Source organism: Pseudochaenichthys georgianus, chromosome 4 (assembly GCF_902827115.2).
Source record: "Pseudochaenichthys georgianus chromosome 4, fPseGeo1.2, whole genome shotgun sequence".
Taxonomy (NCBI): Eukaryota; Metazoa; Chordata; class Actinopteri; order Perciformes; family Channichthyidae; genus Pseudochaenichthys; species Pseudochaenichthys georgianus.
In genome coordinates this window covers 498,439-514,224 of record NC_047506.1, presented here as the reverse complement: position 1 = coordinate 514,224, position 15,786 = coordinate 498,439, and the positions used below count along the sequence as shown (strand labels likewise).

The 15,786-nt window shown below is 41.7% G+C and overlaps 1 protein-coding gene across 1 annotated transcript in view; it reads right to left on the bottom strand.

The window, feature by feature from the left end:
* faf1 (Fas (TNFRSF6) associated factor 1) overlaps nt 1–15,496 on the bottom strand; it is a 78,441-nt gene extending 62,945 nt beyond the window's left edge. Inside the window, exons 1-4 of the mRNA XM_034081207.2 lie at nt 15,406–15,496; nt 10,423–10,718; nt 10,187–10,278; nt 8,160–8,257 (exon numbers count right to left, since the gene is read on the bottom strand). Of these exons, the coding sequence (XP_033937098.1) occupies nt 8,160–8,257; nt 10,187–10,278; nt 10,423–10,687 (455 nt within the window). The 5' untranslated portion in view covers nt 10,688–10,718; nt 15,406–15,496. The remainder of the gene's footprint in view (nt 1–8,159; nt 8,258–10,186; nt 10,279–10,422; nt 10,719–15,405) is intronic.
* Between the last annotated feature and the right edge of the window lie 290 nt (nt 15,497–15,786).

The following is a 15,786-nucleotide window of genomic DNA, read 5'->3' as shown; positions in this document are numbered from 1 at the left end:
CCCATACTCTGCGATCTGTCACCTATCCTCTCCCAGTACGACAGCAGGGTCACCACACACACACACATTCATACACAAATGCATGAGCGTACACACAGACCCCCGCCCACTGCTTTCAGCCCCGACTGTCCTCCACCGGAATAGCTGACACGGGATAATGAGCTCCCGACACCCAAAATGATATCGATAACACTTGGAGAAATGGCAACGGCGCTGCTAAAAAGACACAGCAGTAAGTGGGGGAGTGAGAAGACGAGGAGAGGGAGAGAGAGGACGGGGGAGATGAGGGCCATTAGCTGCCAACACAATATAACTACCACTTAGCCTAACTAGCAGGCGAAGCGGCAAACTGCCAAATGACTTCTTTTACAAGTGTTCGGGGGACATGTGGATGCTTGCTTGGCTGCTAACACGAGGAAATGTGGCGGAGAATTACAGTACAATTTTAATTAGGAATCCACTGTCAACAAACAAGAGAGGGGCAAAATATGTTATTAATGGCTATGGCTAATAAAGGCAAAATAGCAAAAGGGAAAGTGCAGTGGAAAATTGTCAAAGCATACATTATAATGGGCATGTCTGATTTAAAACAGGCCATTGTATTATGCCTATAGCATCTGTAATCATCAAGATAGGTCATCACTAAAAAAATGGTCCTTTTATGGTTCTGTTTTAGTGCATGTAAATGGTCTGAAAAAGGGTATAATCCCTGTGTTTCTCTAAATACAAATATGAACCTGAAAATGAGTGGAATATGTCCCTTTCTTTAAGCATTTAAAGTGATAGTTGATTAATAGACTGTCAAAATAATCTTTTCCCTGTCAGCATACAAGTTAACTGCAAGACATCATACATTCAAACAAACATATTTCTAGACCACTTAACATTCATATTTGACTAATAAAACTAAATACTACATAATACTTGAGATATCAGAACAAATACTAATATAATAATGAGGACATTGTGCCTCCACATTATATCAGCTTCAGACAAAATTAGTGATCAATCAAATTATTACTTATCTGCTGAATACTTGAGGGTTTCGTCACAACATTTCAACTCGTTTAAAATCATCCTAACTTGTGAATCAAGCTTGTGAGCTATGTCATACCTATTTGTATGCTTTCACTGTCTGTCCATAGCCTTTATGTGCCTTGTATTTATTCTTATGTGTGCTTTTTTTATCTATTCGTGTAATATTATATTTTATTATAATGTTATGTTCATTGTGAAGCACTTTGGCAAACCCTGTGCTATATAAATAAAGTGGATTGGATCAGACACACTTTCCCCTCCTAAATAACACGGCTAACAAAATCTCCCGAATACTTTGCGCAGATGAACCTCAACGGCCAGACGACGAACACCATCCCTCACCGTGCCACTGAAGATCTCTGGCTTCAATGAGAACATCGTCTCCGTTTGTCAATGAGTGATCCCGGAGTCAGCAGAGTCAACACATGATCCAATTCCAACCCCCGTAATCCAGGGAAAGATCCATGTATTTATATGCACCAACATATTCTGAAGCGACTGAGCCAAAACTAATTCCTTGTGCAATTATAGCCGTAGCGTTCATTTGAAAGAGCATTATTTGAGTTTATCTGCAAGGTATTGCCGTGCTCCACTTATAACACCTCAAACTAAACCCAGTCAGAATACATGGATTATAAAATACCCGATTGTAATTCAAGCATAAGATTAAATAACCTTTCTTTGCCTGCCGGTCACTAAAAACAACTCGTCAACTATAGGTCTGGATTACTTTAAAAAAAAAAAAAAAAACGACTGCCACCTCCAAGTCCATACATTTAAATGACATTACATTATTTGGGGTGAAGTGTCACAGGGACACAACGACATGCTGACTGCAGTGGGGTTTGAACCTGGGCTCTCCTGATCCCAATACCGGCGCACTATCCACTGCGCCACACGCCTCCCTAAATGAATTCAATCTTTAAAAATCCAGGCTAAAATCTTGTGATAGTCAACAAAACAAAAAGGGGTTGTCCAATCTCGTGATGATAATATATATATATATATATATATATAAAGAAACTGTAACATTTCTAAATAACACTTTAACACAGTTTAAGTGGCTAAATGATACCATACTTAATACCTGAATTCAAATAATAAAAGATAGGGTTCATACACTTTTTCACCAATGACTTCTCCATGACCTTTACCTAATTTTCATGGAACAGGAAATAAGGTCTGCATCTGAAACATGTCGTGCCTCTAAAACAAATCAAATAGCCTCACTAGCTTCCACTCAAATCTCTCACCAGCAAAACACCTCGTCAGTTAAAAGCCATTTTACGTTTCATTACTATGCGATACAGTATTTATTATCATTATAGTATTACTATTTCGGCGATTAGATAAAATATAAATTATATTTGATGCAACTTTAGTTACATTTCCATGACTTTTCCAGGTTTCTAATGGCCGTAGGAACCCTGGAAAAAGGACCTCACAAGGAGATGCTAAAAGTTTGCAATACATCTTATATTTAATCCTTTTTCAGTTAGATGTAATTCAAAAGTGATCAACGGGTGAAATATGGTTTTCTAAATAACTCTGCTAATTATTTTCCAAACACTATCTATCTTTGTTTTCACTTTTAACAATCATTTTTTTTCTATTTCTTAGTATGCTATTTATGAAATAATGTAAGTAATCCTGCTGTATTACCTTTTCCTAACTGCTTTTTATCGAAACTAATCAAGCATAAATCTAGTATGCCTGTATTCTTCCCTAATTTACACTCTTGTCATTCGGCCCCCAGCTTTTTTCGTTCTGCCGTCCAATATGGCTCGCAGACAAGATATTCATATTTACAGTATATCTATTTTACCGGTCCAACGCTCTCTTGCTATTCAAATTAAGAATAAATATGTCTTGGTCACCCCGCAGTGTTCAGATGAAACGAGGGAAGAATTATGACTTCTTTGGCTGGTGTTTACCCGACACTGATGAAAGGAAAATCACATGTTCAGATGCCACCTGTGAGATTGTGTTTCTGCCTGACATTTCGAAAAGGAAAGGTTCCCAACACGGATCCACTGAAATGAACAGAACACCCTCTGGATGGAGAACAGCGGCTTAATGAAGCTGACTGAACAAATATCTACTCAAACTGGGTGCTATCACTAATGTAACAGCCTGGAGAGGAATACATAATAGATATGAAGTGTGGATATCTTTGAAGAGGATGATGCAAAACAACCCTACGGCAAGCAACACTTTCAGGGTGAAAGAAACAAAGAGGGAAGGGGGGATTATTATTTACACACGAGATGGAGCGGTAGATGTTCCTCTCAAAATGTCACAATAGATATGAGAAAACGAATGTGCACCAGCAGGTCAAACGTCTCTTAATATACAGAGGAAATGGATTCTGGACACATGTTCTCAATACCTGGACATATACTGCCCCCTGGTGTCTTTATTAGGTACTACGCTCACACCATAACCAGTAGTACTTCAGTTACTTGTGTATATGCAACACATACTTTTATATATATGAACACATTATCTTCTGCTGACATTTGGATTGCCTATGTTGTAAATGTATTATCTTTTTAATGGATACACACAACAGCTTTTGCACGTCTGTTCGTCCGTTAATTTATTGTACGCTGCAGGGGTCTTAGGACAGAGGTTGCTGTACTGTATGCTGTATGTAAAGCCCCTTTAGAGAAATATGTCATTTGAGAGCAATATAAAAACAATTTCATTAATTTATTGAGTTTTGAGATCTTTAAAGGTCACCTATTATCCTCTTCTCCATGTCTCTTCTACATCAACATGTGTCCCCTCTTCTTCATCAACATGTGTCCCCTCTTCTACATCAACATGTGTCCCACTTCTACATCAACATGTGTCCCCTCTTCTCCATGTCTCTTCTACATCAACATGTGTCCCCTCTTCTTCATCAACATGTGTCCCACTTCTACATCAACATGTGTCCCCTCTTCTCCATGTCTCTTCTACATCAACATGTGTCCCCTCTTCTACATCAACATGTGTCCCCTCTTCTTCATGTCTCTTCTACATCAACATGTGTCCCCTCTTCTTCATGTCTCTTCTACATCAACATGTGTCCCCTCTTCTTCATGTCTCTTCTACATCAACATGTGTCCCCTCTTCTCCATGTCTCTTCTTCATCAACATGTGTCCCCTCTTCTACATCAACATGTGTCCCCTCTTCTTCATGTCTCTTCTACATCAACATGTGTCCCCTCTTCTTCATGTCTCTTCTACATCAACATGTGTCCCCTCTTCTTCATGTCTCTTCTACATCAACATGTGTCCCCTCTTCTTCATGTCTCTTCTACATCAACATGTGTCCCCTCTTCTTCATGTCTCTTCTACATCAACATGTGTCCCCTCTTCTTCATGTCTCTTCTACTTCAACATGTGTCCCCTCTTCTTCATGTCTCTTCTACATCAACATGTGTCCCCTCTTCTTCATGTCTCTTCTACATCAACATGTGTCCCCTCTTCTTCATGTCTCTTCTACATCAACATGTGTCCCCTCTTCTCCATGTCTCTTCTACATCAACATGTGTCCCCTCTTCTTCATGTCTCTTCTACATCAACATGTGTCCCCTCTTCTTCATGTCTCTTCTACATCAACATGTGTCCCCTCTTCTTCATGTCTCTTCTACATCAACACGTGTCCACTCTTCTTCATGTCTCTTCTACATCAACACGTGTCCCCTCTTCTTCATGTCTCTTCTACATCAACATGTGTCCCCTCTTCTTCATGTCTCTTCTACATCAACATGTGTCCCCTCTTCTTCATGTCTCTTCTACATCAACATGTGTCCCCTCTTCTTCATTTCTCTTCTACATTAACATGTGTCCCCTCTTCTTCATGTCTCCTCTACATCAACATGTGTCCCCTCTTCTCCATGTCTCTTCTACATCAACATGTGTCCCCTCTTCTTCATCAACACGTGTCCCCTCTTCTTCATGTCTCCTCTACATCAACATGTGTCCCCTCTTCTCCATGTCTCTTCTACATCAACATGTGTCCCCTCTTCTTCATGTCTCCTCTACATCAACATGTGTCCCCTCTTCTCCATGTCTCTTCTACATCAACATGTGTCCCCTCTTCTCCATGTCTCTTCTACATCAACATGTGTCCCCTCTTCTCCATGTCTCTTCTACATCAACATGTGTCCCCTCTACATCAACATGTGTCCCCTCTTCTTCATGTCTCTTCTACATCAACATGTGTCCCCTCTTCTTCATGTCTCTTCTACATCAACATGTGTCCCCTCTCCTTCATGTCTCTTCTACATCAACACGTGTCCCCTCTTCTTCATGTCTCCTCTACATCAACATGTGTCCCCTCTTCTTCATGTCTCTTCTTCATCAACATGTGTCCCCTCTCCTTCATGTCTCCTCTACATCAACATGTGTCCCCTCTTCTCCATGTCTCCTCTACATCAACATGTGTCCCCTCTTCTTCATGTCTCTTCTTCATCAACATGTGTCCCCTCTTCTTCATGTCTCTTCTTCATCAACATGTGTCCCCTCTTCTTCATGTCTCTTCTACATCAACTTGTGTCCCCTCTTCTCCATGTCTCTTCTACATCAACATGTTTTCCCCTCTTCTTCATGTCTCTTCTTCATCAACATGTGTCCCCTCTTCTTCATGTCTCTTCTACATCAACATGTGTCCCCTCTTCTTCATGTCTCTTCTACATCAACATGTGTCCCCTCTTCTTCATGTCTCTTCTACATCAACATGCGTCACCTCTTCTTCATGTCTCTTCTACATCAACATGTGTCCCCTCTTCTTCATGTCTCTTCTACATCAACTTGTGTCCCCTCTTCTCCATGTCTCTTCTACATCAACATGTGTCCCCTCTTCTTCATGTCTCTTCTTCATCAACATGTGTCCCCTCTTCTTCATGTCTCTTCTTCATCAACATGTGTCCCCTCTTCTTCATGTCTCTTCTTCATCAACATGTGTCCCCTCTTCTTCATGTCTCTTCTACATCAACTTGTGTCCCCTCTTCTCCATGTCTCTTCTACATCAACATGTGTCCCCTCTTCTTCATGTCTCTTCTTCATCAACATGTGTCCCCTCTTCTTCATGTCTCTTCTACATCAACATGTGTCCCCTCTTCTTCATGTCTCTTCTACATCAACATGTGTCCCCTCTTCTTCATGTCTCTTCTACATCAACATGTGTCCCCTCTTCTCCATGTCTCTTCTACATCAACATGTGTCCCCTCTTCTTCATGTCTCTTCTACATCAACATGTGTCCCCTCTTCTCCATGTCTCTTCTACATCAACATGTGTCCCCTCTTCTCCATGTCTCTTCTACATCAACATGTGTCCCCTCTTCTTCATGTCTCTCCTACATCAACATGTGTCCCCTCTTCTTCATGTCTCTTCTACATCAACATGTGTCCCCTCTTCTTCATGTCTCTCCTACATCAACATGTGTCCCCTCTTCTTCATGTCTCTTCTTCATCAACATGTGTCCCCTCTGTGGAAAGAGACTCTGAAAGTTTCAGGAACAAAGATTCTCTCTCTTTTTGATCCATTTCTATAAAAACCTGTCTGAAAATGAGCTGATCAGATTTTGGCCACTTTGTGATGTCATCACGATGTCTTGTCTCGTGTAACCATTAGCCAATCAGCAACCAAGGTAACCCCCCCCCCCCCCCCCTTATCACCTGAATCTCCTCTAGAGCTCTATTGAGTTCTTTGTAACCAGATGTCTCTCAGAGGGGCGTGGGGAGGGGCTCCTTATTTTCATCTAAAGTCACAGACAGAGAATCAGCACTTTGGAAACAGGGCTGAAACAGAGGGGATTATGGGTAATGCTGCAATGATCGGTTTGGTGTTTCAGCCAATCAGAGACAGGCTCTGGATATATCTGAGACCTGTAATATATTGATGAAGAATAGTATAATAGGGGACCTAGAGCTCACTTTAAAAATACTACTGCTGTTTTATAAAGCACTGAATGATTTTCCGCCAGAATACATTTCAGATCTTCTGAACCATTAGGATCTGCTTTCTGTCCCCAGAGTCAGAACTAAACATGGAGAAGCAGCGTTCAGTTATTATGCTCCAACTATCAGGAACAAACTCCCAGACAACTCTTACCTCTTTTTAATCCAGGCTGAAGACTTTATTATCGCTGCTGCCTTTCATTAAATTAAATAACTATTTATATCTTACAGTGATCTGTAACTTTTATTCTTGTATTTTATATTATCTTAAAGGGGACCTATCATGCAAAACGCACTTTTTGATGTCTTGTATACATCAACATGTGTCCCCGGTGTGTCAGAGAACTCACGCAGCGTCAGGAAATAAACCCCTCTCTCTTTTCCTCCGTACCCAAATCTCTAAAAACGGGGAACAACGGAGCTGATCCAGATTTGCGTCCGATATGACGTAACATCTGAAATGTGGACCCACGGCCCAATCAGAAACGTTGCCATCAGAAACAACGCCCGACTGCTTTGGACGTAATATGGTCGGTGTTTACATTAGCATCGCTAACACTCAGAGCTAACCTGTACTGGAGAGCATGTGTGTGAAGAAGCAGGAAGTAGAAAGGAACTCACCTTGTGGTGTAACCGGAGAGAGAGAAAGCCTTTGAGCTCCAGACTGTTTCAGAGAGAATCCTTGATAATCCATGATATGGCGTTTCATCACGGCAGCGTTTAGTTTAGACGGTAGCTGCCGGGTCCCGCATGAGCTCAGACCCCTCCTTTTTTATTTATCAATTATTTTATTTTTTAAAGCTTTATACCAAAATCAGCACTTTTGAAACAGGAAGTGAAATAGAGGGATATGAGGCATGGCTAGAATGATCTGTTTGGTATTTTGAGAAAAACACTTCATAGACATGTTTTTTATATATCTATATGCTATCTATGCTATTGCCTACAAATAGCATGATAGGTGACCTTTAATGACTATTTTTGAATGTATCTAAATGTGAATTTAAAAGTGTTTTTGTTGCACTATATCTGAATACTTTTAATGTGTTTTCAAGGTCATTTGTGTTGCCTTCTATTGAAACGTGCCTTATAAATAACTTGTCTTGCCTTAGCGGAGGATTTTAAATGATGAAATAAGAAATGAAAACCAGAGTGAGAGTTGTGTACACCTGTTTTTGCTGGTGCTGGTGCCGGCAGTAGAGGCGATCTCTGGGGTCAGGACGTACAGGCTGTTGTTCTTAGGCAGGTGTAAACTTCTCATCACCGTCTGATCACACCCACACACACAAATACAACTTAAAAATAGTTCAACTCATTAAGAATGACTGGCTGTGAGGATGATGATTAGTTGAGGGAATACACGTGTTCTCACTACATCTGAATGTATACTTATTTCATCTCCTAAAGAATATTATGACAGAACTGAGAACAACTTCTTCGTTGGAAGTGGAAATATTGTTTTCAGGTAAATCAAAATTGGACTAATTGTTTGGTAACAGGTAATATACGGCCGTGAGGATCAGTGATGTGATTTTTACTTGGCCACAGATGCTGCTTAGAAGGGAATCTTTGCCAGCTTTTTATATATATTTTTGATATTTTAGGCATGTAGTAAGCTGGCTTCTTTGATGTGTTGTATTTATACTGTATGTAAAAACAAGGAGATTTGTATTTTGAACAAAGCACTTCCATTGACGATATAAGTCAATAAATAAAAAACTTTAAAAAATGTAACTATAGGCGCTTTCACACCCGAGTACTTTTCCCAGGAATAGTTCAGATAGTTCCTGGGATTTTTCTTTCACACCAAAAAGATCTGGAACTAGAACTTTTTTTTGCGAACCTTTTCACCCCTTTTTAGTCCCTGCTAGAGAGCAGGGACTAAAAAGGGGTGAAAAGGTTCCAATTTCTGATTGGCTGGGCGAATTGCAAACCACGGCCCGTAAAACTTGGAAAAGTTTTGTGAAGCCGCCATTTTATTTGCTGGCATTAGCATTATTAGCATTAGCCCAGCGCACCAACGGAGAGAGAATAACTCCCCAACTCCAGGGACTTCGGCTGGCAGTATACGCCGTGAAGTTGTTTGCGGCCTGCCAGTAAACCCGAAGAAGAAGAAGAAGAAGAAAGAAGAAAGAAGAAAGAAGAAGAAGAAGAAGAAGAAGAAGAAGAAGAAGAAGAAGAAGAAGAAGAAGAAGAAGAAGAAGAAGAAGAAGAAGAAGAAGAAGAAGAAGAAAGAAGAAAGAAGAAGAAGAAGAAGAAGAAGAAGAAGAAGAAGAAGAAGAAGAAGAAGAAGAAGAAGAAGAAGAAGAAGAAGAAGAAGAAGAAGTCTTTAGTTCTGATGAACTAAGTCAGGGGTGCCCACACTTTTTCAGCTTGGGAGCTACTTTTAAAATGACCAAGCCCAAAAGATCTACCTACAAAGCCGCCCCTGCCCAATTTGTGTCGCGAGCGCGAGGGGGGGGGGGGGGTGCTAGTGGAGTAAACGGCGGATAAACTGTGGCGCGCTTACACTAATTGCGCCGCATAAGCGCATAATAGGGCGCCGCATTTGAGCTTCAGATGAGGACGTGAGGCCCCCTCATAGGTGGTGGCGAAGTCGATAGGAACTTGGCCTGGCAACTGGAAGGTCACCAGTTCAAGTCCCGGCAAGACCAAGTGCTACCGAGGTGTCCCTGAGCAAGGCACCGTTCCCTACACTGCTCCCCGGGCGCCGTTCAAAATGGCAGCACACTGCTCCTAACACTAGGATGGGTCGAATGCAGAGAAACAATTTCCCCACGGGGATTAATAAAGTATATCAAATCAAAAATCAAATCATAACTGCATGAACCTGTATGGCACAATACAACTCAGACTGGCTTACCTGTACGTCAATCAAGTGGCAAATGCCATAGTAAGGATGGATGATAGGATAACTTTAAAAAATATATATTAATAAAAAAAAAATTTCAATGCCATGCGATCTACCCACACTACCTTTAAGATCGAGGTAATGGGCACCCCTGAACTAAGTACTGGGAACTAAGTACAGCAAAGTACTTGGTGTGAAAGTGCCTTATGTACGGTAAACATAATCAAATGTATTTGGATTAAAACACAGATAATAAACTGAAATTGCAAACAATTGAAAATATGAACGTTTGCAGGTTCAGTTCCTTTTTCTTAATGTTGTGTTTGCGTTTAAAGGTAAACTCACAGTATCGGAAACATCTCCGCTCTTCCAGCCCTTCAGCTGCATTTTGGACACTGGAACCGCGAGCTCTGTCTCGAGGATTGTTTTGATTTCTCCTGTAAAACAGATTCAGAGAAAAAGTACTTTATACAGTTTGATTTCTGTTATTCTCCAGTGTGTATATTTGTAGTAGCTAATAAATGTTTCTATAGAATATAAAACAGATTGTACAATGTTTACAGAGACGGTGTGGTGTTTACCGACTGTGCTGCCCTCCTCCAGCACCAGGTCCACCGTGCGCTGCCGGTACTCCACCCTGAAGTTCAGCATCCGGGGCTGGCGCTCTACGATCTGTCGGGAGGAGGAGGAAGAGGAAGAGGAGGCGGAGGAGGCGGAGTTGACGGGGCAAAAGGCTGAAGTGGAGGACGATGGAGGAGAGGAGGACAAAGACGAAGAAGAAGGGGTGGGAACGGCGCCTCCTGCCGCAGCATCGGCTGCTTCCGATTGGCTCGGAGGTCCGAACATGCCGGCCTGGCTCGCCTCGCTGGAAAAGTTACTGCACAGAGGTGAAGGGGTCAGTGAAGGTGTGGAATACTGATTGTTAAATGTTCACACATCTTCAACATGTCTTTCATGGCAGATCATGAGGGACAGAAGACAAAGACAACGTAAAAGACGCTACAGGAAAGACAAATATCTATGCATATGATTTTTAGCTAAGGATGTCACGAGAACCAAAGCTTCTGTACCAATTTGATGCAAAAGTCCTGAAAATGTTACAGTACTCATATGTACCATGAGTACATTGTGTAGGGTTAGCGGTTAGCTGTTAGCCGTTAGCGGTTAGCCGTTAGCTGTTAGCTGTTAGCGTTTATATCGTGTGGCTTTCAAGCTCTGTTTAGTCAAAATGATTATTGGGCAAAGGTAAGTTCTAACATTACGATGTGTTTAAGTATAAACTTGTCAAAATATCAATAGTGGAGGGAAACTTTAATAATCACAGCAAAATAGAATAGATATTCGAGTGGTAATGATGACCGGTTTAACTCCCTAAAGAAAACGGCATGCAGATGGAAAAGGTTTACGTTGAAGTACAAGAGAATATTCAGATATTGTTCAATGAAAGACGAGGGAATTATTATTTACGTGGTTCATTTATATTCACTAATGTTAGGGTGCGCACAACAAAGACAAGTGTTTGTGTTTCTGTTCGTGGGGTGAAGATCTGGAACAATTTGAGTGAGGAGCTGAAGGGATGTCCAAACATCAACTATTCAAAAAGAGGTATAAAGACACAATTCAGGTACAAAGGGACAGGGAGGACATCGCTAAACCATAACTGTTTATAACTGTTTTGTATTAAATGTATGAATTTGTGTTTGTATGAATTTGTGTATGTACATATGTGTATATATATTATATATATATATATATAAATATATAGAGACCATTCTCCTAACTTGCCTGTATATAATTATATGAATGATTATATCAATTATTCAAGGTTAAAGTATACATTGATATTGTATGTTAACATATATTAAGATGTAAAAAGAAAAAATGTTAAAAAAAAAAGGGAGAAGGGGTCGGATTGAATAAGTGTAAACTTCTTCCGACCCCTTTTCGGACGTGTAATTAGCTATTGATTGTTTATTGATATCAGACAATGATACTACAGATTATTCAATTATTAATTAAATATTTCGTTTTGTTATTGCATTCATTTGTATAGTACTGTATCATGTCTGTATCATCTTTTGTTTCACTTGTATTTTCTTTGGTTTTACACGCTCGAAATAAATAAATAAACTAAACAAGGGAATTGTTTTTTGTTTCCATGTGGAGAACTGTGTAATTTCATTGGTATTGGCATCGACTATTTCACGTGGCTCGTCAAATATGTTGTCTCTAACCTGATAGTAAAGAACCATCAGAGGTTACAGCAAGACAACAAACTGTAGCAACACACGGCTTCCCCTCCTTCGCTCCTTATGTGTCGATTCTCTTTGTTCGTCTCTTTGCCGCTGGCTGAGTACGACCCATGTTTCACACAACACGGTAAATAATCACTCTTTGTCTCCTGAACACGAACAGACTGAGTGCCAGACTCAGGCTTTCTGACAAAGAGCTCCATTTTATTTGGCCGCCACCTTCGAGAGGTCCTGAGGCGAAGGTTGCGCGTCAGCAGCCACAAGAACACTCTGTACAGAAGAGGGAACTAATAAACCCACCCAAACAGAAGCACAGTGTCACCGTCTCCTTCACGAGCCACTTCAGTGACACATTGACTGATATTTGAAGATCCTAAACTTATAATTGGACAAGGAGAATAGCTACAGAAAAAAAAGTTGCTAAAAAAGTGGCATATTGAAATCGCTCAATATTAACCTTTCTTTAAGATTGACTGTACGGATAAAGTTGTTCAGGAGTTGATGGATGACGCATACATTAAACCCTCTGCTAGACTTAAAGGTCACAGGTCATGGACATTTCCACTGATCATAATTCCATTGTCGAGGTCGACTAGAATAGATTTATACTGCGCAATTTTCCAAACTCACATTGGTTTCACACAGCATCTCTGTAAAGTGTGTGTATTCACTCTCTCCACTAAACGGCTCGTTACAGCTCTTGCCCCCCTTCCCCTCCCTGTGAGCACAGTGTGCTCTGATTGGTCGGGACCAGTCGGGACGTTGTGAATCGCGCTGAGCTCCGTGGAGGTGTTGTTTCCTTGTTTAGCGATACACAGCGAAACTCACCCTGAGCACACACAAAGTCACAGCCGAAGTAAAAACAATAAGTGTGGCTTGATATCGAGTAAGAAACAGGTTGGTAAACGCTGGGAGAATGGGTCTGCAGAGAGAATTTCGCCGCGATCCCAACTGTCTGTTCTCAGCCTGCAGCCAGGGAGCAGAGATCAGCTGAGCTGCCTGCACTGAGTGTGAGGAAGTCCGTGGATTGGTCAATTTGGACCAATCAGCGGGGGCTTAACGTAACGGCTCCACGGATTGGTACATTGCGTTCTGGGTACCGTTGACATCATGATGTACCCGGAAGAATCAAATGGACAGTGACGTATCTCCAACGAGGCGTTTTGGGGAGGGCTTTTCTGTGTTAGAGTTTTACTCGCTACAGGGTGCACTTTGAGGGTTTTGACTCTGCAGACCGCTTACATGCAGAAAAACCTTCATAACACAAGGGGACGGGCGATAACCGGAAAAGCACGACATGGGACCTTTAATGCAAAGACACGATAATCCCTGTCTGTGACTTAAAACATTTGAAAAACCATCTGAATGCTGGACATTGTCATGCCTTAGGTTTAGGGCTGCACAATTTTGAAAGAAAATGAATTATTTTTGACTGATATTGCGACAACGGTATAGAATAGAATAGAATAGAATAGAACGAGGGATGAAACCCTCTGTAATGGCCACACAGCACACACAGTGAAATGTGTTCTCTGCTTTTAACCCATCCTAGTGCCAGGAGTCTAGAACTAGGAGCAGTGGGAAGCTATTGCACAGCGCCCGGGGAGCAATGGGAGTGGGTGGGAAGGGGGTTGTCCGGTGCCTTGCTCAAGGGCACCACGGCAGGGCAGGAGGTGAACTGGGACCTCTCCAAGTAGCAGTCCACACTCCATATTTAGGTCTGTTCGGGGACTTGAACCGGGGACTTGAACCGGCGACCCTACGGCTCCCAGTCCAAGCCGTATGACTGAGCATTTTGTCTCATTATTATTGAAAAATGTTACATAGTATTGTAGGGGAGATAGAGATGAGAGACAAATGATAAAAAGGTAAACAATGTTTTTTCTTGGCATTAAGGAATACAATTTTTACGAAGAGAAGTTTCTTCGTGAAGACAATATGTCAAAAAGTCAGTATATATGAAAATAAGAACATTCACAACAAGTTAAAAAGGTCAAAACGTCCACATTAACTTTGCAAAGTGACACGAAAGAGCTGGACATTGTCAGTTGTTGCTGTTTGAGTGTATTGCTATATTTCTCTACAACCTGTCTGAAAATGAGCCGATCAGATTTTGGCCACTTGATGATGTCATAACGATGTGTTGTCTTGTGTAACCATTAGCCAATCAGCAACCAAGCTAACCCCCCCCCCCCCCCCCCTTATCACCTGAATCTCCTCTAGAGAGTTCTTTGTAACCAAATGTCTCTCAGAGGGGCGTGGGGAGGGGCTCCTTGTTTTCATCTAAAGTAACAGACAGAGAATCAGCACTTTGGAAACAGGGCTGAAACAGAGGGGATTATGGGTAATGCTGCAATGATCTGTTTGGTGTTTCAGCCAATCAGAGACAGGCTCTGGATTTATCTGAGACCTGTGATATATTGATGAGAAACAGTGTAATAGGGGACGTTTAAACACACAGACAAACTGTGGGACCAGTTGACGCCCTGATCAACAAGATCATTCAGCTTTTGATCCAACCGGGATATTTTTGACGCCCTGAGGAATTTCGACTCCTAATCAAAAAGGCAACTTCTTCAAATCCCCACCCCGCGTACTAAAGAGCGCACGCCAGGGAGGGAAATGTGTTTTTGATGGGAGCGTTGGCGTGTCCTCCAACTGGCTCCAGATCAGCCCCGTCATCAGAGTCTGTTTACTGGGCATCGCTGCTGAGTGCACTGCCAGCCACTTAGTAAATGTGTTTGCTGCTGCTCACACTGCCAGACTCCATTCATAGCAATGTGTGCCCCCCCCCCCCCCCCCCCCGAGGAACTCCAGAAATAATCTCATGGCCAGAGAGCCTGAGCAGCACTGATGAACATGCTTTCATGCACGCAAAGTAAACCGAATGTCTCCAGTTTGAGTGGGTTCATATCAGCAGAGTGTATTTATATTAACCGTTGAGAAAAAGTAGATATGTTTCTGTTCAGACACCGTGTGCATCTCCACTCTTGGGAGACAGTTGCCTTGCAGATGCAGTGTCTTTAATATTATTAACTATTAAACACCAGAATAGAGACGGTTCTATGTATTGGTTTAGTCTAAACGTAAACGAATAAACTGGACTAATTATATTTTTGCTTGGAAATTGGATTTAATGTGTGTGTGTGTGTGTGTATGTGTGTGTGTGTGTGTGTGTGTGTGTGTGTGTGTGTGTGTGTGTGTGTGTGTGTGTGTGTGTGTGTGTGTGTGTGTGTGTGTGTGTGTGTGTGTGTGTGTGTGTGTGTGTGTGTGTGTGTGTGTGTGTGTGTGTGTGTGTGTGTGTGTGTGTACCTTTGTAAGATCCCATTCTCCTGTGGTATCACTCCATTGATGGCTGCCTGTAATGAAAGTGGGGGTTAGCAGATTGTACAGCAAATATTCTAATACATGTGTCTACATCAACATGTGTCCCCTCTTCTACATCAACATGTGTCCCCTCTTCTACATCAACATGTGTCCCCTCTTCTACATCAACATGTGTCCCCTCTTCTACATCAACATGTGTCCCCTCTTCGTCATGTCTCTTCTACATCAACATGTGTCCCCTCTTCTTCATGTCTCTTCTACATCAACATGTGTCCCCTCTTCTACATCAACATGTGTCCCCTCTTCTACATCAACATGTGTCCCCTCTTCTACATCAACATGTGTCCCCTCTTCTACATCAAACAT